Source organism: Dipodomys merriami, unplaced genomic scaffold (genome assembly GCF_024711535.1).
Source record: "Dipodomys merriami isolate MVZ:Mamm:240054 unplaced genomic scaffold, mDipMer1.0.p SCAF_1, whole genome shotgun sequence".
Lineage (NCBI taxonomy): Eukaryota > Metazoa > Chordata > Mammalia > Rodentia > Heteromyidae > Dipodomys > Dipodomys merriami.
This window is the reverse complement of record NW_027202270.1, coordinates 2,099,269-2,126,314: the sequence shown is the minus strand read 5'-3', so window position 1 is coordinate 2,126,314 and position 27,046 is coordinate 2,099,269. Positions and strand designations below refer to the sequence as shown.

At 53.2% G+C, this 27,046-nt stretch overlaps 1 protein-coding gene across 2 annotated transcripts; it reads left to right on the top strand.

The window, feature by feature from the left end:
* Positions 1–6,166: 6,166 nt before the first annotated feature.
* Positions 6,167–26,511, top strand: Asb1 (ankyrin repeat and SOCS box containing 1). Of its 2 annotated transcripts, XR_011368620.1 has the most exons (6): positions 6,167–6,312; positions 8,979–9,120; positions 11,980–12,282; positions 14,735–15,120; positions 16,735–17,018; positions 26,185–26,511. XR_011368620.1 is itself a non-coding variant. In XM_070005950.1 (5 exons), the coding sequence occupies exons 1-5, from the start codon at positions 6,264–6,266 to the stop codon at positions 16,860–16,862; spliced, it is 1,008 nt and encodes a 335-aa protein (XP_069862051.1). In that variant the 5' UTR covers positions 6,167–6,263; the 3' UTR covers positions 16,863–22,090. The 2 variants fall into 2 exon arrangements, 1 of the variants encoding a protein (XP_069862051.1); XM_070005950.1 differs by lacking the exon at positions 26,185–26,511 and having other exon boundaries at positions 16,735–22,090.
* Positions 26,512–27,046: the final 535 nt, after the last annotated feature.

Sequence of the window (27,046 nt, the reverse complement as noted above, 5' to 3'; positions counted from 1 at the left end):
GCCACTGTGAAGAGACAATGGGTTCCCCCGGGCATGAGAACTACGATGGTGGCTCTGCCTGATGAGGTCACAGGTCCACCTCTGGAGTAAGCAGAAGATGCCTGGGCCTCAGACATTCTGCAGGGCTTCCCCTGTCCCTTCATCATCAGAAGAAGGACTTCACCATAAACACCTAGATCCCAAGTTTTAGGTGGCCCTGCCCCTTGGACCTTCTACCTTCTTGCTAGAATCAGCAAACAGGCTGAGAATGACTCAGTATGTGGAAGGTGAGATGGAGCTTCATGACTCAGGAAGAGCAGTGGGAAGATGACATGTGGCATTGGGCTGGCTAAGACCTACGGGTGCCTTGAGTCTGGTGCATCTGAACAGAGGCTGCCCACCCCACTGTGAGTGCAGTGGAGACCTGCTTTATGCCCCCACCCGCGGCCAGTCAGGGCGCTCGGAAGAGGGACTGCAAACAAAATGGGTGTCCTAGAGAACATCACTGCCATTGGGTCCAGAAGCTTTGCTGCTTCTCTACTTCCACATCTTCCCACAGACATATTCCCATGAGAACAAAAACACGGGCCCTGTGCCTGAGCCCAGACTACAGGGCAGGGACCAGAATGCCTGCTGGCCCGGTCTTAGCCGCTGCTTCTGGGGCCCAGGTGGCCTGGGCTTCCTGGGGAGCCTGGTCCTCCCTGGTAGTGCCCCAGGTACCTGCCAGAATTCTGTTGGTGATCCAGTAGGGCCCGAGGGCCATGCACAACACTTGTGCTATTTTCACCGCTGTGAACTTGGGGTGTGAGGGAGGCGCTGGTGATGCTATTGCCAGGGCTTTGCTGAGTAGGGGAGCAGCCCACTCAGCTGCCAGGCTGTCTGGAAAGAGGTCATCCTTGGCTGCGCCCTGGGAAGAGGGAGGCTCGGGGCCCCAGTCCAGTAGGGGACAGGGGGACTGCCCGAGACCAAGAGGAGGACGTACACACTGAGCAGGGCTGCACTCCCATGGGGAGCGGTTACCCCGTTCTGGTATGGAAAATGCATGGCAGGGCCTTGCAATGGCAAAAGGACTGTTATAGCTCTTCTTGCCTTTGGGGGCAGAGAGGACTGGAGTCCAGTCTTCCTGCAGCCCAACCTATCCCATAGCATGCCGGAGACCCCCAGAGCCAAGTGACCTCCAGACAGGACCAGGCAGAAGGTGGGATGGGTGGGCTTCTGCTCCACCAGAGCCAAGGCCTTTGGTCCACAGACACCTTTTTCCCAAATTCCATCACTGGAAAAGAGTTTGAAGTTGTACCTTCCCTTAGAACTATAAAAATGAGGTTAAATATCCCTTTCCCATTGCTAAGAACTGCCAGTGCACTAAAAGAATCTCAGGAGAGGTGACAGAAAATTCCCAGTGTTTAAAAGCAGAAAAAAAAACCCCAGTCAACTTTGGTCTTCTAAGAGCAATTTAGAATTTCTGGGTGGAAACGCAGAGCGAGCAGTGTGGGGCAGTTCCCAGAAAGACACCGGGCCGCAGGCCGGGCAATCAGCCTCCACACTGCCCCCGCCAGGGCTGGGGTCCTCTGTCAGTGTAAAGTCAGTAAACAGGTTTCCCATAGGAAACGCACGCACGCACATACACACACACACACACGCGCACACACACACGCACACACACACGCACACACACACACGCACTCGGCTAAAGTTGCTTTTATAGACATTTCCCCAGAAATATTTCTCCCTGGAAAAATAAATTCACAGGATGTAATTAAAACCGTTAAGTGTGTATGTTGGCCTGGGCTCTGCTTAAGTGCTTCACCAAATGGGCCAGCAAATAAAGAAATGAAGGCCGGCGTTGTTCCCATCGACCAACAATGATATTTATTAATCGTTATTCTACTTTACAGCTTTGGAAATAGCCTCCCTGGATTCCTTGCCGGGGGCCATGCCAGTGGTTCTGACCCCAGAGTGACCTCTGCAGGAAGTAGCAGCCAGGGTGGGCTGGAGACACCTGGGTAGAGGTAGCAATCTCCACTCCCATGACAGCTCACCTGAGGGCTTTTGTTCTCTGGCTTCAGCCTGCAAGAAAATAACTTCCAAACGCAAGAATTCTTAAAAGTCCCCAAACAATGAGTCCTTGAGTAACACGGCTAAGAAGAATTTTGTGCTGTGTGTCTTCTTTGCCCCCTTTCTCCTGGGTCTTTTGGGGAACTCTTCCTCACTTTAGTGCCCTGGTGGGAGGTTCGACTCTAGGGCTCCCTGGGTGCACAACTCTGCAGGAAAATCAAGAGTGAAGCTCCCTGGACCATTGTGGATTGTTGCAGAAAAGCGGTGGCTGAGCTAGGACCTTGACAATCCAGGACCGAGGCCAAGGAGTGGACTGTCACAGCTTTTGAGTCCTTTGAGAGGTGACACATGATGTGAGCAAAGCTACAACTCCTAGCCAGGAAGTATACTAGAAGAATAAGGAGGGGGCCAGGGGCCTGCAGCTCCCATCAAGGGCATCATTCCCTCCCGCCCCCCCCCCCCCCCCCCCGCCTCATTGATCTAACTTTCAGTAGGCTGCACTTCCCAACAGTCTACACGGCTACATGCTCAGCACCGGATCTACAACACATTCACCTTTGGGGCCATTGAATACCAAATCATAACAAGATCCTACCCTAAACCCAGGATGGCTTCATCCTGAGATCTTAATTACATTTGCAAAGACCCCTTTTCCAGGGAAGTTTGCATTCTCTGGTTACAGAGGGTTGGCTGCGGGCTTATCCCTGGTTTTTGAGATCCATCATCATTCAACCCACGACATCTCTGTAGGTTCTCAGGGCAAGTGTCCCATTTTGCTTGTTCTGTGCTTCTGCGCCCAGGGCCCGACCTGGCAGTTTGTCAGTTCTGGTTTGACGAATGACACAATCTACTTGCTCAATAACAAGTCTCAGGCAAGCTCCAGTAGGAGAAGCCAAACACTGTCCTGATAGAGCTGAGCTTGGGAACTGTGTGCAGGAGATAGTCCGCTTCTCTGGCAGCTGGGAGGCAGGATGGGGAGATAAGTGTCACGGGAGAAGTGTGGGTGGAGCGTGGCTGGGAGCCCAGGCCCTCTCTGCTGGCTGAGGGGGCTGGTGGTGGGTGCCTAGTATGCTGGATGAATGCTGCAGGGAGGGGAGAGCGCGCGCGCGCGCGCGCGCGCGCGTGTGTGTGTGTGTGTGTGTGTGTGTGTGTGTGTGTGAAAGAGAGACAGAGAGACAGACAGAGGCAGAGAGGGAGAGAGGGAGAGAGAGAGAGGGCACTCAGCTAAGGAGCACAGAGCAGGCCTGCAGGGAATCCTTAAGGGTTTCAGTGGCCGAAACAAGATTTCTGGTGGTAAGAAGGGGAAGGCAGAACAGCTCGGACTGCTGCACCCTGGGGAAAAGAGGAGGCTGGGCTCCGGAAGAAGGGAGCTGTCCCGAGGGTGGGTCTGGGTTGTATAAATGGCAGTCTGGTGTTCTGGGCTAACTGGCTGCTCCTTATTCAGGGGTGGAGTCAGTTTTGAATCCACTGTCTTCCCTGCCATTGCTCCTGGGCTTCTGGAAGGTGTCTTCCAGCTCAGGTTGAGATTTTCTGCTCTGAATGGCCTACCCCTGCCCGTGTAAGCACGCCTGGCAAAAAGGAGCTCCAGGGCTAGCAGCAAAAACAAAACAAAACAACTGTTTGAGGCACAGTGTGATAGTGTTAAGTGAATTCTCAACACGCACCAGCCTATAACTGACCATCCCGAGCATCTTCATCTTCTTAAACTGAAAGTGTTCCCGTTTAAAGTGCTTGCTCTCCACTCTGGGCCTGGGCGTCCACTCTGCCTCCATCAGTCTGACTTTTCTCCCAGTACAACCATGCACGCGTGACTCTTGTGCCTGGCTTATTTAACGGAGGGCAGCGTCCTCCAGGTTCATGCACGGTGTATCTTTCTTTCTGAGGCTGAGTGCTCGCTCGCTGTGTGGGCAGACCTAACTCTATCCACCCATCCAGGCACATGTGGGTGGTTTTCTGGCTTCAGTGCTGGTGTGGAGTGGAGCCGGCGGGCTCCCCCATCCTGCTCTGCTTGGCCTCAGAGGCGCCATCTGCCCCTCAGGCTAGTAGTGTTGTGAGCAGGTGCACCCCTGTGAGCTGCTTCCCACTCTTCCCCAGACATCGTGCCTCGGCTGCTGGGCCTGCACCCAGGTGGCCCTGCCCAGTGAGGCGGCCTGGGCACTGTGCTTTGCTAACTCCCGTTCGGAGACTTGCTCCGTCTAGTCTGGTGTGCCACAGGCCATTGGCCACCCCTGGCCTCCTTGTTGGGGACTGTGGTCCTTGGTCTCAGGGCCTGCGGTGGCTGCATCTATACCTCACCTTCAATCTCCCTCACAGGTTTCCTTTCTCCCTAACCAGAGGGGAAGAAAAGTAGCCCAGGGGATCCAATCACCCAACCCAGACCTGCGATATCCGAAATGGGGGTTGTGCAGGCAGCTGCTCCACTGCTCTCTAGTAAGTTCATCCAACACTTCAACAGAAACGGGGTTTGGAGAATTTGGGGTGCATTTGTTTAACATCCCACTGACCAATGCACCCAGCCCGGAAGCCTTTTCCATGGGTCTTTCTGCAAGGAACATATAGGGAACAATCCCTCCGGGCTGCTCCAGGGTGGAGGCTGGTGTCCTGAGGGCGCCTGCAGTGGGGAAGCCAGTCCTTCCACGCCATGACTGCCTCCCACGCCGGGACAGGCCCCACGCCGGGACAGCCCCCATGCCGTGACAGCCCCCCACGGAGTGACAGCCCCCCACGCCGTGACAGCCCCCACGCCGGGACAGCCCCCCACGGAGTGACAGCCCCCCACGGAGTGACAGCCCCCACGCCGGGACAGCCCCCACGGAGTGACAGCCCCCACGCCGGGACAGCCCCCCACGGAGTGACAGCCCCCCACGGAGTGACAGCCCCCACGCCGGGACAGCCCCCCACGGAGTGACAGCCCCCACGCCGGGACAGCCCCCCACGGAGTGACAGCCCCCCACGGAGTGACAGCCCCCACGGAGTGACAGCCCCCCACGGAGTGACAGCCCCCACGCCGGGACAGCCCCCCACGGAGTGACAGCCCCCCACGGAGTGACAGCCCCCACGGAGTGACAGCCCCCACGCCGGGACAGCCCCCCACGGAGTGACAGCCCCCCACGGAGTGACAGCCCCCACGGAGTGACAGCCCCCCACGGAGTGACAGCCCCCACGCCGGGACAGCCCCCCACGGAGTGACAGCCCCCACGCCGGGACAGCCCCCACGGAGTGACAGTCCCCACGCCGGGACAGCCCCCACGGAGTGACAGTCCCCACGCCGGGACAGCCCCCACGGAGTGACAGCCCCCACGGAGTGACAGTCCCCCACGGAGTGACAGCCCCCCACGGAGTGACAGCCCCCACGCCGGGACAGCCCCCCACGGAGTGACAGCCCCCACGCCGGGACAGCCCCCACGGAGTGACAGTCCCCACGCCGGGACAGCCCCCACGGAGTGACAGCCCCCACGGAGTGACAGCCCCCACGCCGGGACAGCCCCCACGCCGTGACAGTCCCCCACGGAGTGACAGCCCCCCACGGAGTGACAGTCCCCCACGGAGTGACAGCCCCCCACGGAGTGACAGTCCCCCACGCCGGGACAGCCCCCCACGGAGTGACAGCCCCCACGCCGTGACAGCCCCCCACGGAGTGACAGCCCCCCACTGAGTGACAGCCCCCCACGGAGTGACAGCCCCCCACGGAGTGACAGCCCCCACGGAGTGACAACCCCCACGCCGTGACAGCCCCCACGGAGTGACAGCCCCCACGCCGTGACAGCCCCCCACGCCGGGACAGCCCCCCACGGAGTGACAGCCCCCACGGAGTGACAGCCCCCACGGAGTGACAGCCCCCCACGCCGGGACAGCCCCCCACGGAGTGACAGCCCCCACGCCGTGACAGCCCCCCACGGAGTGACAGCCCCCCACTGAGTGACAGCCCCCCACGGAGTGACAGCCCCCCACGGAGTGACAGCCCCCACGGAGTGACAACCCCCACGCCGTGACAACCCCCACGGAGTGACAGCCCCCACGGAGTGACAGCCCCCCACGCCGGGACAGCCCCCCACGGAGTGGCAGTCCTCCCGGAAGCGCACGAGGCCGGAAGCCACGCCCCCGACGCGCCCGCCGGCCCCGACGCCGGAAGTGGTGTTGGGCTGAGCTGCTTCCGGCCGGCCGGCGCGGCGCGCTCCTGTCGGGGTCGCCGGCGGCTGACGGGACCCGGGGCCCGGGCCCGAGGTCCGATGGCGGAGGGCGGCGGCCCCGCAGGACGGGCAGGGCCGGGGCCCGCAGGTAACGTGGGCGCCGCGGGGACGCTGCTGGGGCGGGCGCCGCGCCGAGGCCCGGGGGCGAGGCCGGGCCGGTCTCCCGCGCGCGGGGCCGTTCGTGGAGCTGGTCGTAACCGTCGGCCCCGCCGGGCGGAACGGCCGGACGCCCCACCAGCCGCACCGTGCGGGGCCGGGCCGGGCGCTGGGAGAGGCAGGGAGGCAGGCGTGCGCCCGGGGCGGGCAGGCCCTCGCGGCCCTCGTCTCCCGTCCCACTCCCGCCCGTGAACTCCCCCACTCTACAGGGACTGCCCCTGCGGGGCGCCCCGGGAGGGCCGGCCGCTCGGGGCCGTTCCCAGGCGCGCGGTGCTCCCGCGCGTCTGCTGCGGGCTGGTTGGGGGATGGGGCGCCATCGAGGTGTTCGCTGCATTTTACCTCTGCCACTGGCCTGTGACAGCCTTCAGGACAAACGTACTCCTCACCCCATGGCCCCTGTGGCCAGGTCTTGGCTGCCGTAGCTCTTCAAAGGAGAGCAGATCTGGAAGAAGCCCCTGGTGGCGGGATGTGTGGTCTGACTGCGTGGTAACACGGCAGGGCTGCCTGCCAGGGTGCAAACTTGGATCCTAGCAGCCTGCGTACGTACACATCTGTCCATGCAGCTCTCTCCACACACTTCCTTAGTCTTCTTGTTTGAAGACTCAGTTATTTCCAAACTGTGGTGTGAATGAAAGAAAGTTCAGTTATTTCCAAACAGTAATTTACTGGTACAAGTTTCACTTGCTGAATATGCTTTCATCCTCTTTGATTTTGATGTACATTTATCACAAATTAGGATATTTGTACTAAAGTCTTCCTGAGAATTTATTGTTTTAAAAAAATTCTGATGAGATTCGTATCAATAAGCATTTTCCCCATTACTGTTATTAAAAACAACAGAAAAGCTATTCTTTCAAATTTACATTTCCAAATAAACTTTAGGATAGTTTTGTCATATTTGATATCAACCCCAAAGAGGTTGCTTAAACTTCATTTGCTGATAAATCTAAAATTCCTCCTAACGTTGAATCTTCTTATCTCAGTGCATAGCATGGTTTTTCTGCACAATGCAGTCTTTCATTTTATAGGGCTTGCTTTATATTTATATACACACATTTTAGTTTTCCTTAAAAGAGGTTTATTTAGGATGAAACTCCACACAGCAGGCACAGGCTCTGACGGTCCCCTCCCCTTGTCTGCGTTGCCCGATGGGTGGCAATGGTAGGCACATGAATGGGGGTGACCGAACACATCTTAAAAGATGAACTGACCCTGGATCAGGTGCTTATCCCAGGAGAAACACCCCAGTCCCTCGAGAGGCATTCTCCCATGAGGCCATGTGTCTTAACACATGAACTTGTAGGGGACCATAGCCGCTCTGGTAGGTTGTTTGTTCTGCAGACAGCCTGTGGTTGTCTCCCAGACCAGCACCCAGGGGCTCCCCGAGTTGTGAGCAGCAGTGCCTCTTGTTTGGCTATACTTGGATATTGCTCTCAGGTGTCCCTTTGCATGGACGGAGGTGGCTGTCCCTTTCCTTTGTAGTCCCGCAGTTTTAAGATGTTCTTACTTGGGATAAATTATAGTAATTGTATCCTAGTTTCATTTTTATTTTGCTAGTCCTGGGGTTTAAACTCAGGGTCTGGGTGTTGTCCTTGAGCCTCTCTGCTCAAGGCTAGCATTCTACCATTTGAGCCACAGTACCACTTCCAGCTTTTTCTGAGTAGTTTATTGCAGACGAGTCTCATGGACTTTTCTACATGGTTGGCTTTGAATCATGATCTTCAGATCTCAGCCTCCAGAGTAGTTAGGATTATAGCCATGAGCTACTGGCACTGGGCTCATACTAAATTTTTTTTTTCCATACTGAATTTTTTGATGGATGGTTATTATGGTTTTGGTCCTGTTGGTCCTGTGGTTGTCCCTGGTTTTTTTTTTTTTTTTTTTTTTTTTGTCTTGGGGCTTGAACTCTGGGCCTGGGCGCTGTCCCTCAGCTCTTCAGCCCAAGGCTAGCTCTCTACCACTTGAGCCACAACGCCACTTCTGGTTTTCTGGTGACTAGTTGGAGATAAGAGTCTCACAGACTTTCCTGCCTGAGCTGCTTTGAACTCCAATCCTCAGATCTCAGTCTACTGAATAGCTTGGATTACAGGCATGAGCCACCTGCACCTGGCAGTTTTTTGTTTTTTAATCTCAAAGTTAGTGCTGTGCTACTTGAGTTATAGCTCTACTTCCAGCTTTTTTTTTGGGGGGGGGGGAGGGCTGTTAGTTAATTGGAGATAAGTCTTATGGATTTTTCTCCTTGGGCTGGCTTTGAACTGCCATCCTCAAATCCCAACCACCTGAGTAGAATTACAGAACCACCAGCAGTTGGCTGGTACTTTCTTTTTTTTAAATTAATTTGCTACTTCTTGGTCTAGGATCTTGCAGAATCCTAATTCTGTAGTTGCTTTGGCCCCATCACCTTAAAAAAAATTCTTGTCAGAGTTGGTGTCAGGAGTGTGCTAGTTTGATAAGGGAAGCTTGCCAGCTGTCCCCTATGATTTATTTCTTGGGCATTGGAGAGTGCCCATGGGCAGGAGGTATCTGCTGGGGATGGCACCCTGCCTGGTCACCCTTGGTATTTCCCTGAACCGTCAGGAGCCTCTTTCTCCAGCGCAGGTCCCAATCTGAAGGAGTGGCTGCGGGAGCAGTTTTGTGACCATCCGCTGGAGCACTGTGAGGACACGAGGCTCCACGACGCAGCCTATGTGGGGGACCTGCAGACCCTCCGGAGCCTGCTGCAGGAGGAGAGCTACCGGAGGTGAGCCCCCTGCCGGGGAAGGGGAGGGGGGACACGCATACGCGACCCCGTGGCTCTGCTGCAGGACTCCTGGTTATTTGCAGACAAAGACCCTGATGCTGGGAGGAGCACAGTGAGATGTAGAAGATGCTGGAGGGAAAATGAGAACTATGGTCTGAGTTGTAGGGGATGGCCAAATACAGTGTGGCCCCAGGGACTTGAGTTCGAATCCCTGCCCCTGCCCCTCATTTTTTTTTTTTTTTTGGTCCAGTCATGGGCCTGAACTCTGGGCCTGGACGTTGTCCCTCAGCTCTTCAGCTCAAGGCTAGCGCTCTACCACTTGAGCCACAGCGCCACTTCCGACTTTTTTCTTTTTGCTTATGTGGTGCTGAGGAATCGAACCCAGGGCCTCATGCATGCAAGGCAAGCGCTCTACCACTGAGCCACCTTCCCAGCCCCCCTGCCCCTCATTGATTCTTGAGGTTTTGGTGACCACTGGTTCTTTCTGGGCTTCAGCTTCCTCAGTATTATTCCTGAGGGCAGCACTATTACCGTACCCTTCATGTGGACGACTTGTTCTTTTAGCTTAGGTGGTTCTCTATGTCCTCATCCACCTCCCTCAGTTATTTTTATTTGGTGCCCTCCCACCCCGGGGATATGGTGGATGAGCTCCCTTGTTCCTTGCTCACAGCCTGTTTCCCTTGCTGAATCCTGTTTGTCCTCAGCCTTAGCCCTCCCTACAGAGCAGGGAGTCCTGCTCTTCCCTTTCTTGTGTGGGACACGGAGAGGCCACCAGCTTTTCTTCTCTCTGGAGTGCTTCTAGACGGCTTTGCATGTCCAAGACCGCAGTCCCGATGAGGTTTTTTTTGTTTTTTTTTTTTGTTTGTTTTTGGTCCAGTTGTGGGGCCTGAACTCTGGGCCTGGGCGCTGTCCCTCAGCTCTTCAGCTCAAGGCTAGTGCTCTACCACTTGAGCCACAGCGCCACTTCTGGCTTTTTCTTTTTGCTTATGTGGTGCTGAGGAATCGAACCCAGGGCCTCAGGCATGCAAGGCAAGTGCTTTACCACTGAGCCACCTTCCCAGCCCCCGATGAGATTTTAAAGCCAGCTGCACCCCCAAGTCCCTCCATATTTTAGCTGTGTTTCTGCTCCTCCTCGAGCACTAAGATAGCAGATGATGGGAGCCCTGCTGCGATGCTGAAGCTCCTACTACTGATTTGTGAGGCTGGGTTTCCAGTGGTCCATAGAGCGTGGCCCTTTCTCATCCGTCAGTGTCTTAGCATTATTTCACTAGAAAGCTTTTCCTAGATTTATTAATGTAGGTCCAGTCTCTGAAACCTTCATTAAACTTGCAGATGTAGCAGTAGAATAGTGACTTTACAGAGATCCATATTGCTTTTCCAAGGTTCTTTTTTCTCCCTCCTTTCTTTCTTTTATTTTTTGGTAGTACTGGGGATTGAGCTTTGGGCCTCACACTTGCCTGTCAGGCACTCTAGCATTTGAATATACCTCCAGTGCCTTTTTGCTTTGGTTAGTTTTAGGTAAGGTCTCATTTTATGTGCTTCCCTGTGGAGCTGGGATGATAGGTTTATGGCACTGTGCCCAGCCAGTGTGCCTCCCTTGTAGCTGGGGTAACAGATTCTTGCTATTGTGCCCAATCGTCAGTTGAGATAGAGCCTCAGAAACTTTTTTTTTTTTTGATCATGGGGTTTGAACTCAGGGCTTGGGCATTGTCCCTGAGGTCTTTTGCTCAAGGCTAGCTCTTTACCACTTTGAGCCACAACTTCACTTCTGCTTTTTTTGGTGTTTAATTGGAGATAAGAGTCTTATAGACTTTCCAGATTGGCTTTGAAGGCTCCTAACTAGCTGGGATTATAGGTGTGAATCACCAGTGCCCAGCTTACGTGTGTGTGTGTGTGTGTGTGTGTGTGTGTGTGTGTGTGTGTGTGTGTGTGTGTGTGTGTGTGTGTGTGTGTGTGTGTGTGTGTGTGTGTGTGTGTGTGTGTGTCTCTGGGCCTGGGTCTGGGTCTGGGTCTGGCCTTGGCCTTGAACTGTAATCTCCCATCTCTGTCTCCCAAGAAGCTAGAATTATAGGCTTGAGCCATCATGTCCAGCCTTTTTCTCTGTTTTTCCTTAAACTCAGATTCAGTGACTTTCCTGGCTCTTGAAGACATTTTTCTGTTGCTGTTTCTCTGCAGCAAGTTCTTGGGGGCCCTGACTGTTTGGCCTCTTTGAGACAGGCCAGGGGCTGTTGTCATATTCCCAAGGCTCAGTGCTCTGGCTTCCAAACTGAGGTATAAATTCCATTGGGAGGTAGATGTGAGCCAGCTTGGTTGCTGTGTCTGACGTCACTGTGCCTGAGAACTGAGCCAGGAGTTTGCTGCTCCTGCTAGCCAGAATTATAGGTCCTGTGCCACCGTCTTGGTTTCTCATGTCTCCCCTTGGCTGGGGCCGGGTCAGTGGGGAGCATAGTGGCCTTTGCAGGTGGTCACTGGTGAGGGGGCCTCAGGGTTCTGCCTCTGCTGCTTCCCAGGTGAGTGTGTCCATCCCTCAGACCCTTCCTGCTTTGTAGAGGAACGTCCTCTGGCATGTAGGTTAGGAAACGCAAACTAGAAAAATCCAACTAGAAACGTGGGTGCCAATGCTGTTCATGCTGCCTGAGTCTCAGGTTCCTCATGTCTAATGAATGAGTGCTCGCCCGCCCGCCCGCCAGCCCAGGGCCAGAAGGGGAAAGCTTTGCCTACACTTTGGAAAGCAGAACATAGATGGAAGCGTTGCTAAATTCAGGGCCAGCTGCCTAGGTGAGCACTTTCCTTGGAGTGGTAAAGGCAGCAGTCGTCTTTTGCGTCCTGTGGTCTCACATGTTTGTGTGTCTCCTGTAGTCGCATCAATGAGAAGTCTGTCTGGTGTTGTGGCTGGCTCCCGTGCACGCCTCTGCGAATTGCAGCCACAGCAGGCCACGGGAACTGCGTGGATTTCCTCATCCGCAAAGGGGCTGAGGTGGACCTGGTGGATGTCAAGGGGCAGACTGCCCTGTATGTGGCTGTGGTGAACGGGCATCTGGAGAGTGCACAGATCCTTCTGGAAGCTGGTGCCGACCCGAATGGAAGCCGGCATCACCGCAGTACCCCGGTGTACCACGCCTCTCGAGTGGGCAGGGCTGACCTGCTGAAGGCTCTCATCAGGTCAGTACTGCAGTGCTTCTGCCCGCTGTCCTGAGGCTCTGAGTCTCTTCCCCTCTCCCCACTCAGGGTTAGCTTGCCCTCTGTACAGTCAGATTTCTTAAGAGGACTTACATTTTCGACTAGTCTTTTAAAAGAGCTGCTTTTAAGCCTTATTACTTCTCTTTATTTTTCTGCTTAACTAATTCATTTAGATGTATTTTTTCTAACTTTTTGAGATGTACACTTACTTTTCTTTTTTGATTAACAATGTAAACTTCCAAGGTTATTAACTTACCTTTGGTTATCGTTTTGGCCCTATCTTGTATTGTTTATTGAGTTGTCTAATTGGTTCCTTGTCAGAAATATGAACAATATTCAGGCTTAAAATTAACTGGATGCCATCCAGTGTGTTATACATAGTTTAGGACTCAGCTAAGACCAGATTGTTATATTGCCCCAAATTATGAGCATTCCAGAAGAATGCATAAGAATAAGAAGGGAAGGAAAGCACTGGTTGTGGTGGAGCCTCACGTTGGGGTGGTTTCATGTGTTTAGATTGATGATGTCTGGGAGTGTGTGCTGTTTATGTTTGTAATGGAAGTGGGCTTGCTGGTCCATGACTGTGCTCAGCCCGTGCTGCCCAAAAATAGTTCTTTGTTTCCAGGGGAGGCTCTGGGTGCTGGGAATGCTGAGGAGACATTCCAGATTTTGATTGCTGGCTATGAGTGTTGGGGAGACGATGCTGTTTCCTCTCAACTGAACCTGCCCATTCGGTCCCCTTGACACTGCTTCTTACGTATTTCAAGTGAATGCTCAGGTAATTAGACAGCTTGTGAGATAACCCAGGACTGGCCTGGGCCAGTGATAACTCAAGAAAACAGGTGCAGGGTGCTGAGGTCTCACCTGGAGCCAGGTTCATCGGGTCAGAAGTGGGCTCAGGTTCTCATGACCTCCGCTCAGGTTGCACATGACTTCAGCTTGTCCCAGACTGCGGTGTTAACATTTGCTCTTACTAAGCTGATGTCTGCTAGTTTTCCCTCTTTCTGAAATTAGAATTCTGTGGAGAGATTTCTTACAGCCATCGGTATATCCTGATCCTCATCTCAAAATCTAATTTGTTTGTTAGTAGAGTCATGGTTTCTTAGAGTGTCCAGCAACTTAGAGTCCACTGTTATGATCGGAACGTCTCAGATTTGGCCACTTTTAGAAGCTTTGAGCCAGCTCTGTGGCCTTTTGCGTTGTCCCTATCATTTTTCTGAGTTTCTTGTTTTCTTGTGTAACGCTCAACTTAGATTTTGCCTCTGTCGCCTCTGGAATGGGTGCTTTCTCCAGTGAGTTCTAGTTTCCTTCAGTGAAGGATGGTATGTAGAAACCAAGATCTAAGCCTCGTTGGTTTGAGCTTCTGTAATCAGCTTCTCAGGAGGCTGAGTTAGGAGGACTAAGAAATTGAGGACAACCAGGGCTATATCGGGAAGACCCTGGCTCAAAGCAAACACAAACGAAAGAGAGAATTACAAGCCCAGAAGGGAGGCTGTTTTCATTCTTCTCTCCAAGTAGACAGAGTGTATCTACTGCATTTTTGTTTCTATGTGTCACTGAGTCAGCCCATCCCGTCTAATGTCATGGGGTGCATCCTAGTTTCTTCTTTCTTCCAGATTTATCCTCCTTTTCAGCAGTAAGGAATCTGGTTCTCTTAATCTATTGCCAGTCCCTCACAAGAAACAGGTCTGCCGCTCCCCTTCCCCTTCCCACACAAGCCTCCTCACCACGGGGGCTCCACTTGTGCCCAACAGCCACTTCTGTCCCTAGCAAGTACCCTGCTCACTTTGCCAGGACTCCGTCCTCTCCAGTTGACTAACCACTGTTAGGAGGAAAAGTGATTGGTCTGGGAGAGCTCTGCGTGCTGGATGGCCCTGCATTTGGGCATCTTTGAAAGCATGACAGGCAATGCTGTGCTGTGGGGTCTTGTAGACACAGGCCATGGTGGCCCAGTGTCTGCCCTGTGTGAGATTGGGTTTCTCACATCTGGGCTATCCTTTGGGGTCGGGATGCAGACCTAGGATTACAGGGTTATCTCCCTGAAGAGTGTGTGTGGCTGTGTAGGGCCGTGTGATGCTGCCTGCCCACCAGCTGCCCTACCTGAGGCCCTTGCAAGTGAGCCTGACGCTGTTGTGTGCTGTCAGCCTGTTAGCAGTGAGTCCGGTGCTGACTGTGCCTGGAAAGGAGGATCATTGAGCTGGGAGTCCACAGTGACACAGATAGGCACACAATTGGGTCCATCTGCGAAACAAGGGGTGTTAAAAATACCCAGCTGCCAGCCTTGTCTTCTTTGACCTTTTCTCTCCCTGCTCCAAGGTCTGTGGTTTGTCTTCTCATAGCTGTACAGTGCTGCTGCTTATGGATGAGCCAGCTAGTCTCCTGTTGGTAACTGTGGTTGATCTTTTGCAAGACCTGATTTTCTTCCCTTCTGCAGATATGGGGCCGACGTTGATATCAATCACCACCTGACTCCTGACGCCCAGCCCCCTTTCTCAAGGCGGCTCACCTCTTTGGTGGTCTGCCCCCTGTACATCAGCGCAGCCTACCACAACCTGCAGTGTTTCAGGCTGCTCCTGCAGGCAGGGGCAAATCCTGACTTCAACTGCAATGGCCCCGTCAACACGCAGGAGTTCTACCGGGGCTCTCCTGCGTGTGTCATGGATGCTGTCCTGCGTCACGGCTGTGAGGCAGCCTTTGTGAGTCTTCTGGTAGAGTTTGGAGCCAACCTGAACCTGGTGAAGTGGGAATCACTGGGCCCAGAGTCCAGGGGTAGAAGGAAGGCGGACCCGGAGGCCTTGCAGGTCTTTAAAGAGGCCAGAAGTAAGTGCGGGGCTCAGTTTTCACCTGCAATTTGTCTTGACTGACTCAATAAGATGCAAGGTTACTTAAAGACAAAGGGAACAAACTCTCGTTAAGCATTTGATCAAACTCTTTAGTTAGGACTAGCAGTTTTCCAGAATAGCTGTTCAGACTGGTCTATTTTGCAATTCCTAAGCACCAAGAGCTGACATCAGGAAAGTATAAAAGTATATGTATGTTTTTCCAAGTTCCTGAAGTTGTATTCCCTGTACCATTTTGCTCTTATTTGTGACCTTAGATTTTTAGAGACCATGACTTCTTGCATACTCTCCTTGCTGCCCCTTGGAGCAGGAGGAGGGAGGAAGTACTAGCGGAGGTGCAGGTTCCTCACTTGCTAGGCAGATGCTCTACTGCTGGAGCTACACCCCCAGCCCTTTTTGCTTAGTTACTTTTTCAGTGGGGTCTTGAGTGTACTCCTTGGCCAGTCTGGGCTGTGACCTCCTGCTTACATCTCCCGTGTGCTTGGGGTGACAGGCACCAACCACTGTGCCTTCTGTTGTTGAGAATGGTTCTTCCTGACCTCCTGACCTCTGAGTGGTTAGAATTACAGGCATGAGCTGCTGCTGCTCCAGGCTTTCCATAGGCCTTAAAGGAGTATAGTAGTCATCCCCGTTTTCTCGGGCTCCTCACTTCCCTTATTTCAGTCCCACTCAACTACCATTCATTTGGGTCATATAATAATGACAAGTCCAGTTTTTATTAGAATGAAATCTAGAGTTTGCTTATTTTTGAAGAAAGAGTTTACTAAGGAATTTTTAAATCAGGTGGTGGTACATGCTTGTATTCTCAGCTGCTTGGGAAATGGTGGTGGGAGAGTCAAGATCAAAAGCCAGCTTGGGCAAGAGTTATCATGAGACCCTGCCTGAAAACCAAACTAAGTGCAAAGCATTATGGCCTAAGTAGTAGAGCATGTGCTCAGAGTTCAAACCCTAGTACCGCCCCAACCCCTCAAAAGAAAAAAAAAAATCAATGGAGTTTGGAGTTGATCAGTAATTTGGCTTTCTTCCCATGGTTTTCTCTGGGATTCAGAATCAGTCTTGTGTCCTCTGTGATCTTCATGTCATTTTCTGCCTGGAGTTTTAGGGCATCCGAGTCCATAGCTTCTTCCGTAATGTGTTAACCTCCAACAAAACATTAACTTCAGTGTTTTCCTTGTTGAACTCACCTAAATCAGTTCACCGGAACATGTGTGAGTGAATATTGAGGTAGGAGTGTGCTGATAGAATGAAGCCGCTTCTGCTTGTGAGGGTGTACCGGTAGACTCTTTGTCGGGGCCTTGGCTGTGTCTTTCTGATCTGGAGCTTTTGTACTGCTCAGTCTGTGCCCCTTCACTCCCTTTGAACCTTCTGGGACTCACCAGAGGTGGTGGTCTGCTGCTCCCACTTGCTCTAGAGCCAGAAACTCTAGAGCCAGAGGAGTTGGCAACATGACTTTGCTCACAACCTGCTTCTTTGGCTCAGATGAAGAGGTTGGTGTGCACAGTCATGCAGTTCTGACCATCACAGCCAGCCTTAGCCTGCACAACTGGCACGGAAATGAACCTTCTTGTCTCCCTTTCTTTCCATGGCTCTCCAGGTGTACCCAGGACCTTGCTGAGTTTGTGCCGCGTGACTGTGAGAAGAGCTCTTGGCAAATACCGACTTCACTTGATTCCCTCGCTACCTCTGCCAGACCCCATAAAGAGGTTCCTTCTCCATGAGTAGAGTTCAGCTGCGGTGGCTTACTGCAGTGAAGAAGAGGCCACTCTGCCGGAAGGGCTGACCCGCTGACTCGTGAGCCACGTCCTGTGCTGCCACCTGTCCTTAGCTGTTGGAGAAGCAGAAATGGCCTTGTCCTTGTGGATTGTAATCCTCTCTCAGGTGCTGGGGCATTGTCAGCGAGAGGCTCATACAGAACTTTGGTCTTTGAAAACCTCTCTTTCTGCCCTTGCAGATGAATGCTACGGGCCATGAAATGTGTGAAGTGTGGGTTGAGCTGGAGGTCTGTTGATAGCCCCAAGTAGGGAAGAGTCTTAGCACTTTCCAGAACCATGCTTCTATTTATTTTTCTACTTTACTATTTAATTGCTCTATTAAAGCCTGATATCTGAAGTGCAAGATTTTAGTAAAAAAAACCCAAAAAACAAAAAACACCAAAACAGGTGGGGGGCTGAAATGCAGTTTGTGAACTTGCCAGCTTGTGTTCCTTCCTGCCGCCACAGTGTTCTCTCCTGTGAGCTGTCTTCACTCGAGGATGGTTGGACGTGCGATCTGAGTCTCAGTGTGGGGAGGTCAGGGTGCCATGTCATCACACAACATAGCCCCTGTTCTCATACCTCTGTGCCTCGGGTCACACCAACAGAGCTTGGGTTATTCTGTTGTTTGATTTCCAGACAGTGATTGATTTTTGGAGGCCTACATGAACTAGCCAGTAAATGACTGCTTGCATGTAGACCAAGGACTTTTCCCAACAGCATCCACTGCCAGTTCTAATGGAAGATGACTGCTGAGACACTCTCTTCAGTCCCTCACATACCAAGAGGTGGAAAATTAAGTTGGTCTCCTGGGTGCTTCCAAGCTTTGTTCATAGACCAAACGTCTGGTGACTGGTTGATTGCTCTTTCCTTTGTGGGATCCTAAATGGTAGCTGCTCCAAGAGTCTTAAGAAAGGGGATAGCGGTGATGCCAGAAGTCTTTTCCTGATGTTCCCAGGGCTGGAGGTAGATGGGAGAGATGACATGTTACTGCAGGTGCTTCGGGCTGTGTGGGGGAGGCTTGCTCTCCACCCAGCACTATGAATCCAGGTGAGAGGGTCATTAGCAGGTGGGCTGGGGACCGCTGCTGTTTCCAGTGAACTCTTGAAGCCTGTGGTTCTCTGGTGATTCCAAACTTTAGAAATGTTTAGGAATGAGATCTCAGATCTGTAATTCTGTTCATTATTAGCGTCTGTGTGATACTGCTGGCACAGGCAGTGGTTGGCCTTTATGTTCTGGGTTTCAGGATAGAATTCCGACACCCTCCAGCCCCCGGTTGTAGGAGTGCAGGAACACTGAGCTGACCCCTCTCCTCCTACAGTTGGAGCTAGGGCCAGAGGAGCAGAACTGTCAGGGGGTCCTGAGGAGAAAGAGCCCTTGGAGCGCTTGTGCAGCCGAGGGATGTGGCTATAGGCCGGGACTGTGTCTGAGTGTGGGCTGGGTTCCTAAGGCCTGGACTGGGCTTGGGCTTGGGTCTGACTGAGGTCAGAAAGCCTGCCTAGGTGTGGAATGATGAGGGCCGCTTGCTGCAGAGCGTGGGGTTACTGCTGTCTGTGGACTCGGGTGGGACTGGGACTTGCTGTTTGGGAGGTGGGGTGGTGGTGCGGAAGCTCGCCCTGGCTACAGGCGCACCAGCACTCCCAGGGCCTGTCCTCCCTGCAGACGGCCAGCCATGCAGATTACATTGGAGGCTTTCAGGAGTGAGACTCCTCACTCCACTTTGAGCTCGGGGCTGCTTTCCTGTTAGGCTTCTCAGTTCTGCCCTTTGGCTCAGGGGAGGAGAAAGCAGGCTTTCTCCAGGTGAGCCCTGCCATAGTCTGGCGCAGCAGAAGCTGCCCTCTGCCCTTGGTGGTAGGGTGTCTGTTCTCAGGCCTTCTGGTGAGTCAGGCATGTGCTGTGTCTTTCCTTCAAGGGTGTGGACCCATTTCCTATGGCTCTCAAAGACTGTTCTGACTGTTCCTTGAAGTTGAGCCTTGCCTCAGCCTGACCAGGGACTGATGTGTCTAGGAGTGGGTGAGCTGGGCTAGAGGCCTGCTTTGGGTCTTTTGTGGGTGTGTGCTGTTCTCTACCTGGCCAAGGCCACAGCTTTTCACTTGGGGAGGCCATGGTCAGCATCTCTTCTGCTAGGATTTTCAAAACCCTACACTTTGAGGTTCACTGACTATTGAAATGTCACAGCTGAAAACAGTATTGGTAGCTGACTATGTTCATTCTTTCTTGTTCCTAGTGATTCGCTTTACCAAAGTGCCCCTGGTCCTGGGCCGTCAAGGGGAGGGTCTAGGATAAGGCAGAGTCCTTGTGCACTGGAGCACTTCATGACGCATGTTTCCCAGCCTGATGCCCACATCCCACTGAGCAAGGACACATAGTGGTGCTTGCTGAGGCTGCTGCCCCTGTCCAGAGCTGGCCCCAGAGAGCTGCTCAGTGGTCCAGAGGGAGGAGGTCATTCCAGGAGCATGTGTCTGGCTGTTCTCCCCTGGGGCAGCTGCCGGCCTCGATGGAGCCCTCTCTGTGGGCAGTGAGGTGGCAGGGGCAGAGTCTGGGCACGTGTTAACATTTCAGGTCAGCCGAGTCCTAGCTTTTATCTTCCCAGAAGTCCCTTGGTGTTGCATATTCTATGACTTTTCCTTTCACTTGTTACTGTTTGTTTGTTTGTTTATTTATTTCTATTTTGCGTTGTTCAGAAAAGAGTTTAAAGGCAGAATGCTTGCTTGGTCGTGATCATAGGGAAGCTTGAGCGACCCACAGGTGCACCAGCCATGCTGGAGGGGCTGTTAGCTGTTAGGCCGGAGTACTTGTTGAACAGGTAATGAGCCATTTTCTGATGTTTCTGACTGTTTGTTGTCAGACTTGGGGTGTGTGTGTGTGTGTGCGTGTGCGTGCGTGTGTGCGTGTGTGCGTGTGTGTGTGTGTGTGTGCACATGCATGTGCGAGTGCGCGTGTGCGTGTGCTGGCACCAGGGCTTGGACTCAGTAGCTTTTTCTCCTCTATCTCGGCACTACTACTTGAACTCCATCTCCACCTCCATCTCTGTTCCAGGCATTCATGTGCCATCTGGATTCTTCCCATAAAAAGTTCATGAAAGAAGCAGCGGCACACAACAGAAAGCAAGCGTGCTCCTGCCTCCAGGGCGCAGGGAGCACTTTCCACTGTGTCTCTCACACTTTTTTTTTTTTTTTGGTCGATCATGGAGCTTGAACTCTGGGCCTGGGCACTGTCCCTCAGCTCTTCAGCTCATGAGTCACAGTGCCACTTCTGGTTTTCTGGTGGTTTATTGGAGATAAGAGTCTCACAGACTTTCCTGTCCAAGGGTGGCTTTAAACTGCGATCTTCAGATCTCAGCCTCTTGAGTAGCTAGGATTCCAGGCCTGAGCCACCAACGCCCAGTGTCTTTCACACTTTTTGATGAGGTCCTACAAGAAGATGTGCACATAGCACTTGGTACAGAGCCGTCTCCAGTACATGGGTACTGCTGTCTGTTGTCCCTTTCCTAGTGGAAGTGCTCCCACTGACCTGGAGACGGGGCTGGGCCGTGGGCCCTGTAGAGTCGCTGGAGTCACGGCGCAGTCTGCAGGCAGGACAGGGAAGGGCGTCGTGGTCAACACAAAAGGACAGCATTGACTTTATTCTGAGATCCTGTCCTTTCTCACTGGATGATGCCATTCCTTTTATAGCACGAAGGTGGTAGTGAGGTCGTGCTTTTCCTTGGCTGCCCTTCCTCTGGGATTTCTCTCTAAGTCTACAGGTTGATGAAATCGTGTAGTGTATGTTTACGCATTGATGAGAGATTCTTGGGTGCTGGTGAAGGGTATTAGAGCACTTTTGCCCCCTCTGCCTGAGATCACAGCATGGCCTGAGAAGCTCAGACATCCTTTGGTGGGCCTGTGGGGCGCAGTCGTGGAGCCGCTCAGGAAGCTGGTGTGTCTCTCTCAGTGAGGAGGTGCTGTGCTCGGGCCCTGGCAGTCTGTGGCAGCCTGAGCATTGGCTATGGCACCAGGGGTGAGGCTGCTGGTGCCAGGGCTGCGGGCGACTGCTGGATGGGCACTCTGACCAGTCCTGACTTCTGCCGGCTGGGAAGAAGTGCCTCCTTTGACTACCGGACCTCCTTTTTATGTTCTTTGCTCACTTAGCCTGACTCCCCTCCTCCCCACTTCCCTTAGTGGGCAGCGACTGTGCTGATGTGCATGGTTAGTGGGGTTAATGGCCTACCCCAGAAGCAGCCCAGACTTTGATTTGCACAGTGATGTATGGACTGTACCATAAATCCAGGATAGCAGAGAGAAAGAGGGAGGGTGTAGAAGGGGCAGACTTGTGTTGCCTTAACATGTATTGCTCAGTGTCTGGCATGCCTCAGGTGCATTTCTTTTTTAAGCTGTTTTGAACTCAAGATCAGTCTAGATACAGGAGTGTGCATAAATCTGGTATGAGCGTGACATTTTTCAGTAGCACTCTGGCACTTACAGAACTGAGTTTGCTTCTGTGCTGCAGCCGGTAGGGCCTGCTCCTCCCTGAGGGGTCTGCAGAGCCCCCACTTTGTGTTGGGTGCTGAGCCTGGTAGGGGCCGGCCTGCACTGGGCTGACCCTAGGGACATGTTGAATTGGATGCTTACCACCCACCCTCCATTTCCCGTCCTGCTTTGGTCTGAGTGGGTGTTCGTCTGCAATGGCTGGGGTCAGCACTGCTTTTGCTCTTGTGCCTAATTTAAGAGTTTTCCAAAGTATGGTGGACATTTTGATACATTATAACTTTAATAAATATTATTCCCTTCTAATTCCCTCCTCTCAATGCCTTAAGGATGTGGTAGTCAGTGTCTGTTGATGAGTAGAAGCTTCTTGACCATGTGAAGTCTTGGTGTGCACAGTTGAAGAAGGGGCCGACTCTGGATGGTTTCCAGGGATCTAGGGGACATTGGAGCTCTAGAAGGCCCCCGGGCATTGGTCTTACACTGCCTGGCAGCCTTTCTCACTTAGTGGTGTGGCTTCTGGATCGGTGAGATTGGGCCCCTAAAGCTATTTGCAGCTCCTAGCTTTTCCCAGCCTTTAGCATTGTACAGCAGTCTTCGGGGTGGGATGGAAGCGCTGCGTTCTGGCCCTGCTGTTTTATGTGCATGGTTTACCAGGAGAAGGGTGGAGGTGTGGGGATGTGGGGCAAGCCCCACAATGAATGGATGAGCTGAATAAAGATACTTACTCATCGGAGTGGTTCACGGGTGTGTCCTCTGTACCTACTTGCAGGTCCTTTCTCCATTTCTTACCTCTGAGCCCCTCTCCATGTCTCCTGGGCTGAGGAAAGGAGGGCTCGGTCACAGGCTGCCTCTGTTCCTTTCTGTTGGGCTTGTGTGGCCAGGGCATTCTTTCCCATCTACAGCAAAAGGACTCTTGAGATTTGGGCTGGACACTGGGATTCTCACAGTAACACTGCCTTCCTGCCACCTGTACGTTAAACATGGCCATTTACCACTGTTCCTTCTTACCTCATGGGAATGACAGCATTTATTATTTATAAGTATAAAATACTTCTTTAGAGTGACTAAAAACAGTAACAAAGTTCAGAAAAAAAAATAAGTGAATTGTAACCAACTTAGAAACACCTGAGGAAGCAGTATTGTAGAACAAAAGGTGGATTTAAGAGACTCTGCACTCCCAGAAGCTCAGGCATGGCAGCTCCAGGTTTCTGCGAGTGGCTGAGAGGGGCAAAACAGCCTCATCAAGAAGCAGCCTCTCCTCTCCACAGGCAGGCGGCCTCCCCTCCACAGGGGCGTGGCCGCGCCCTTCCGCCCCGTGGACAGCTGAAGGGGCGCAGTGTTCAGCCTTCCGCTATGCATGTCTTCCTGGCAGGACGTGGAGCAGAAAGAAACGTCTCAGAGGGACCACACAAACTCCAAAGGAGAGACCTGAAGACACCAGCGAAGCATTGTACCTCTTCAGGGTTTGAGCACGTCATTTGAGAATTCTGAGGATGAGGGTGAACCCCATGGTAACAGGATGGAAAGGGGAGACCTTTGCCAACTCGTTACAGTGACGTTTCCCCGGCAGAACACAGGCTGAGAGCAGCTGTGTCGCTCTCAGATATACACTAGAACCTGGAGAAGTGAGGACACAGCCCCAGATTTCCCAAGGGAAGTCACTTCCAGGTAGATTAAAGGCCACGTGAAGGACTTACAGGCTCTGACCGTTTGGGCTCCATATGCCCTTTCTTTGGAAGTTAAGAGAGGCTGGGCATGCAGTAACGCCTCAGTTCAGCTTTGGATCCTGGGCTTTCACATTTCTGGAAGCCTGTTGTCACAAGGAAGGAAGAGGCTGTGGTGAATAGGAGGTGGCAGAACCATCACGAGAGGCATTGCGCCCGTCCCAGGGAGCCTTAGTTTGGGCAGCTGCCAGCTCAGATGGTGGTGGCAGGGTGTAGGTGGGCATTGAATTTGACATTAATAAGCAATCAAGAAACACTTAGGACAACAAGTCGGCAGCAATAGACTAGTAAGACAAAAGACACACTAGTCATTAAACTGTGTGTGTGTGTGTTTCAGAGGATTGGACCCAGGGCTTGCTCGGCCTCTAACACTTGAAATGTGCCCAGTCCATTTTGCTTTATCGTTTGTTTTTCAGGTAGGGTCTCATGCTTTTCCTTGCACTGGCTTTGGACTATTTTCCTACTGAGTAGCCAGGATTCCAGGCAGTGGGTCACCACACCTGTATGCCGTAAAGTCCCCCTACCTTTCTGGGCACTGAGGTTCGAACTCGGTCTGCCCTGCCCGGCCTCCAGCCGAGGCCTCAGACAGACCCTTCTCCGCCTCTGAGTAATTTAGAATTAGAGGTGTGAGCCTGGCATTCTTTTAAACAGATGACCAATACCATAAGAGGCTATCCTAAACAGCTCTTGGTGATGTGTGAAAATGGAGAAGAAATGGACAGATTCTTTACAACTGCTCCCCGCAGCTGCTGTTTGCACTGGCAATGGTGATTGAGCACTTGTCATAAGAACCAGCCCCACCCTGTGGGGGGAGTGCCACCTGTCCGGTCTGCCTGTGCAGGAGAGGGTTCCTGTGATTGCATTCACTTGGACACCCCTTGAGGGCCTGGCGGGAGGTGTGTGGGTTGAGTGAGCAAGAAAGGGGGCGTGCAGGATTAGCATCTGCTGCCCAGGACTGAGCTGCTGTGAGGAGAGGGGGTGAGAACTTGTCCAGGAGGAGTGAGCTGGAGGGAGGAGCCCTTCCTGGGCCTGGGGAGCTGTTTGGAGAGGGTGATGAGAGCTCAGCCAATGGCAGAGGAATTCACTGGCCGATCTGAGCCAGTGGAGGCTCATGGGCAAGGGAGAAACTGCAGGCCCAGCTGTAGGAGTTGTCCCCTTCCCAATATATCCTGCTCGCTGGGAAGTGGCTCGCAGGGGTGTCACTGACTATCCCTGGGCAAGGCCCCTGGGTCTGGCACCAGATGGAATGAGGAGGAAGGCAAGCATACCACAGCCAGAAAGGGCTCTTCCTCCTCCAGAGCCCCTCTAGTGACCCCTGCTGGCCCAACAGCGGCTAACATAGCCGCCGCCGCCGCCGCCGCCAGTGGCAAGGCTGGAAGGATCCCAGGTGGAAGCCCAGGGAAGTCAGAGCTGAGTTGCAGTGCTCTGTGACTGGCACAGAGAAACCTGTTCTTTGACACCAGGAGATGACACCCAGCAGACTGCAGGAGAAAACCTGTGCTTACCCGTTCCACAAACAGGAAGGCAAAACACCGAGGAGAATGCCAGGAACAGTGTTCCTGGTTCCCTGTGCAGTTCCGGGGAGCCCTGCTCCTCGCTGTGGCCAGGCCACACTCCAGGCAATGTGAGGCTGCGTCCGGGGAAAGCAGACAGCACGTGTTGCCTGGGAAGATTCACCGTGTGCACGAGCTCTTCTCGCAGCCCAGGCCCAGCCCTCCACTGTGGACTGGTACAGTGGCAAGTATCCTTGTCATCTTTTGAGCCTGCATTTGGGCTTCCTGTGGGAGAAGCGTGAATCGGGCTCTTTCTTGCTCTGTCCTTTTCTGTGCACTGTGCTGCTCAGTACACACACACACACACACACACACACACACACACACACACACACACACACACCCTCGGGCAGGCCACCCCATCCTTACACACACACACACACACACACACACCCCATCCTTACACACACACACACACACACCCTCGGGCAGGCCACCCCACCCTTACAAGGCCTCTTTAAATCTAGATGCCGGCTTTGCCTGGCCCTCACCCTCATCCTGAGTCCTAAGGTCCACTATGCCCCCCTTTGGAGCTGGCTCAGCCTCTGGACTTCTGCTTTGACTCCTCACCACCTGACCAGTGAGACTGAGACCTTAGGCCAACTTCAGAACCTTCCAGTGCTCTAAGATTTTCACCTGCAAAGTGGAAGATAAAACAGTGCCTGTGTCAGAAATGGAGGGACAAAGGGAACAGATGCAGCATGGTACTTAGTAGACATTGTTGAGAATGAACTACACAACTTGTGGGTGGGGAAGGGAGGGAAAAACTGGGAGTGAGGGAAGGGTGACATTGTCTAAAAAGACATAACTGCCACCCCTCTGCACATCACCTTTCTGATAATGGTGTGACAGAGTTGTTTAGAACACTGGGTGGGAAGCAGGTGAGCTGTTTGTGGGTGCCCGTCCTCTGGGTGCAGAGGCCAGCTGGTTCTTCCTCTGCGGGGGCCGCCTATCTCAGGGAGGCAGGGGGGAGGAAGGGGGAAGGGCTAAGCTGCTGCTTCACAGCCAGGATTGAGATCAGGTCTCCAACACACACACAGGGCAGGGGCCTTGGGAGATTCGTGGGACCACTGCGCTCCAGTGTCCCATTTACAAGGTGGGTACACAGTGAGCGGGTGTGTGGTCATCCCTCAGCATGCACGGGGGACCCCAGGACCCTATGGATGGACAAGCTCTGTGGGCGCTGAAATTCTTGGTATAAGGGGGGCAGTGTTGGCATGGTGCTTGCACCCCTCCTCTAGGGACCTTAAATCATCTCCAGATTCCATACAAGGCTCCATGGATGTGTATGGTTTGCATGGACGGCTGGTTGAGTCCATGATGCACAGCCCGTGGCCATGGATGTAGTGTGACTACTCTTATGTTGTGAAGGATAAACCCCCGGATGCAGTGTTTGCTCAGTCTTTCAGTCCACAGTGAGGTCTGTTCCGTGAGTCCGGGACACCTGCGCAATGGGCCTTCAGCTGGTCTCTGCGGTTCGCTGTGCCACGCTTCCTGGTACCCGGCAACGCGAGATGTGATTGATGATGTGCCTCATTTGCTTCTTTCAGGTGGTGATGGCTTGGACAGCCCAGTCAGGCCTTCCCAGTGTGACTTGCTCTCATGAAGCTCTGCCACTCACCGGGCATCCTAGCTACTCAGGAGGCTGAGATCTGAGGATCATGGTTCAAAGCTGTCCTGAACTGCGAAGTCTGGGGAGATTCCTTATCTCTAATAAATTACCAAAAAAGCCAGAAGTGGAGCTGTGGCCCAACTGGTAGAGCACTAGCCTTGAGCAAAAGAAGCTCAAGGACAGCATCCAGGCTAGGCCCCTCGTTCAAGCCCCAGGACTTGCCCCAGGCTAAAAGATGAAACATTTAAAAATAAAATATTTAAAAAATTAAAAATACGTTGTCTAACATCGCCTTCAGGCCCTATGTTTAGGTGCATGTTAAATACAGACGAGTTTCCAAGATGTCTTACTACCTACACGCAAATACTCCAAAATCTGAAAAATACCTCAGGTCCAAAACATCTGTGGTGCCAGGGACTTTGGATGAAGGGCTTATCTTCACCTGTGGAGGAGAGACATGCCCCTCGGCTCTCGCTCTGGAAGGATGGAGGCCGTCCCGCCTCCCGCTCTGGGCACCATCATCTCTACTCCCATGTCTGCATCCCCCTTCTTGCCTCCCAAGCAGCGTGTAAGCATGGCCCCCCAGGCAGCGGAGAGTGGAGAGCCACCCTTCCCTGGTCTTCCGTGGGAGCTCTGGAGGTGGCAGCGTGGCGGAGGCGGCGGCTAGGACTGGCACTGGCTTCAGCTTCAGAGATGGCCTTGGGCGGCTGAGTTGGGCCCCTCCAGCCCCTCCTCGGCTGTGGATACAGAGGTCAGGGAGTGGGGAGGACGCTGCGGGTTTTGTCAGTCCTCCAGTGGGA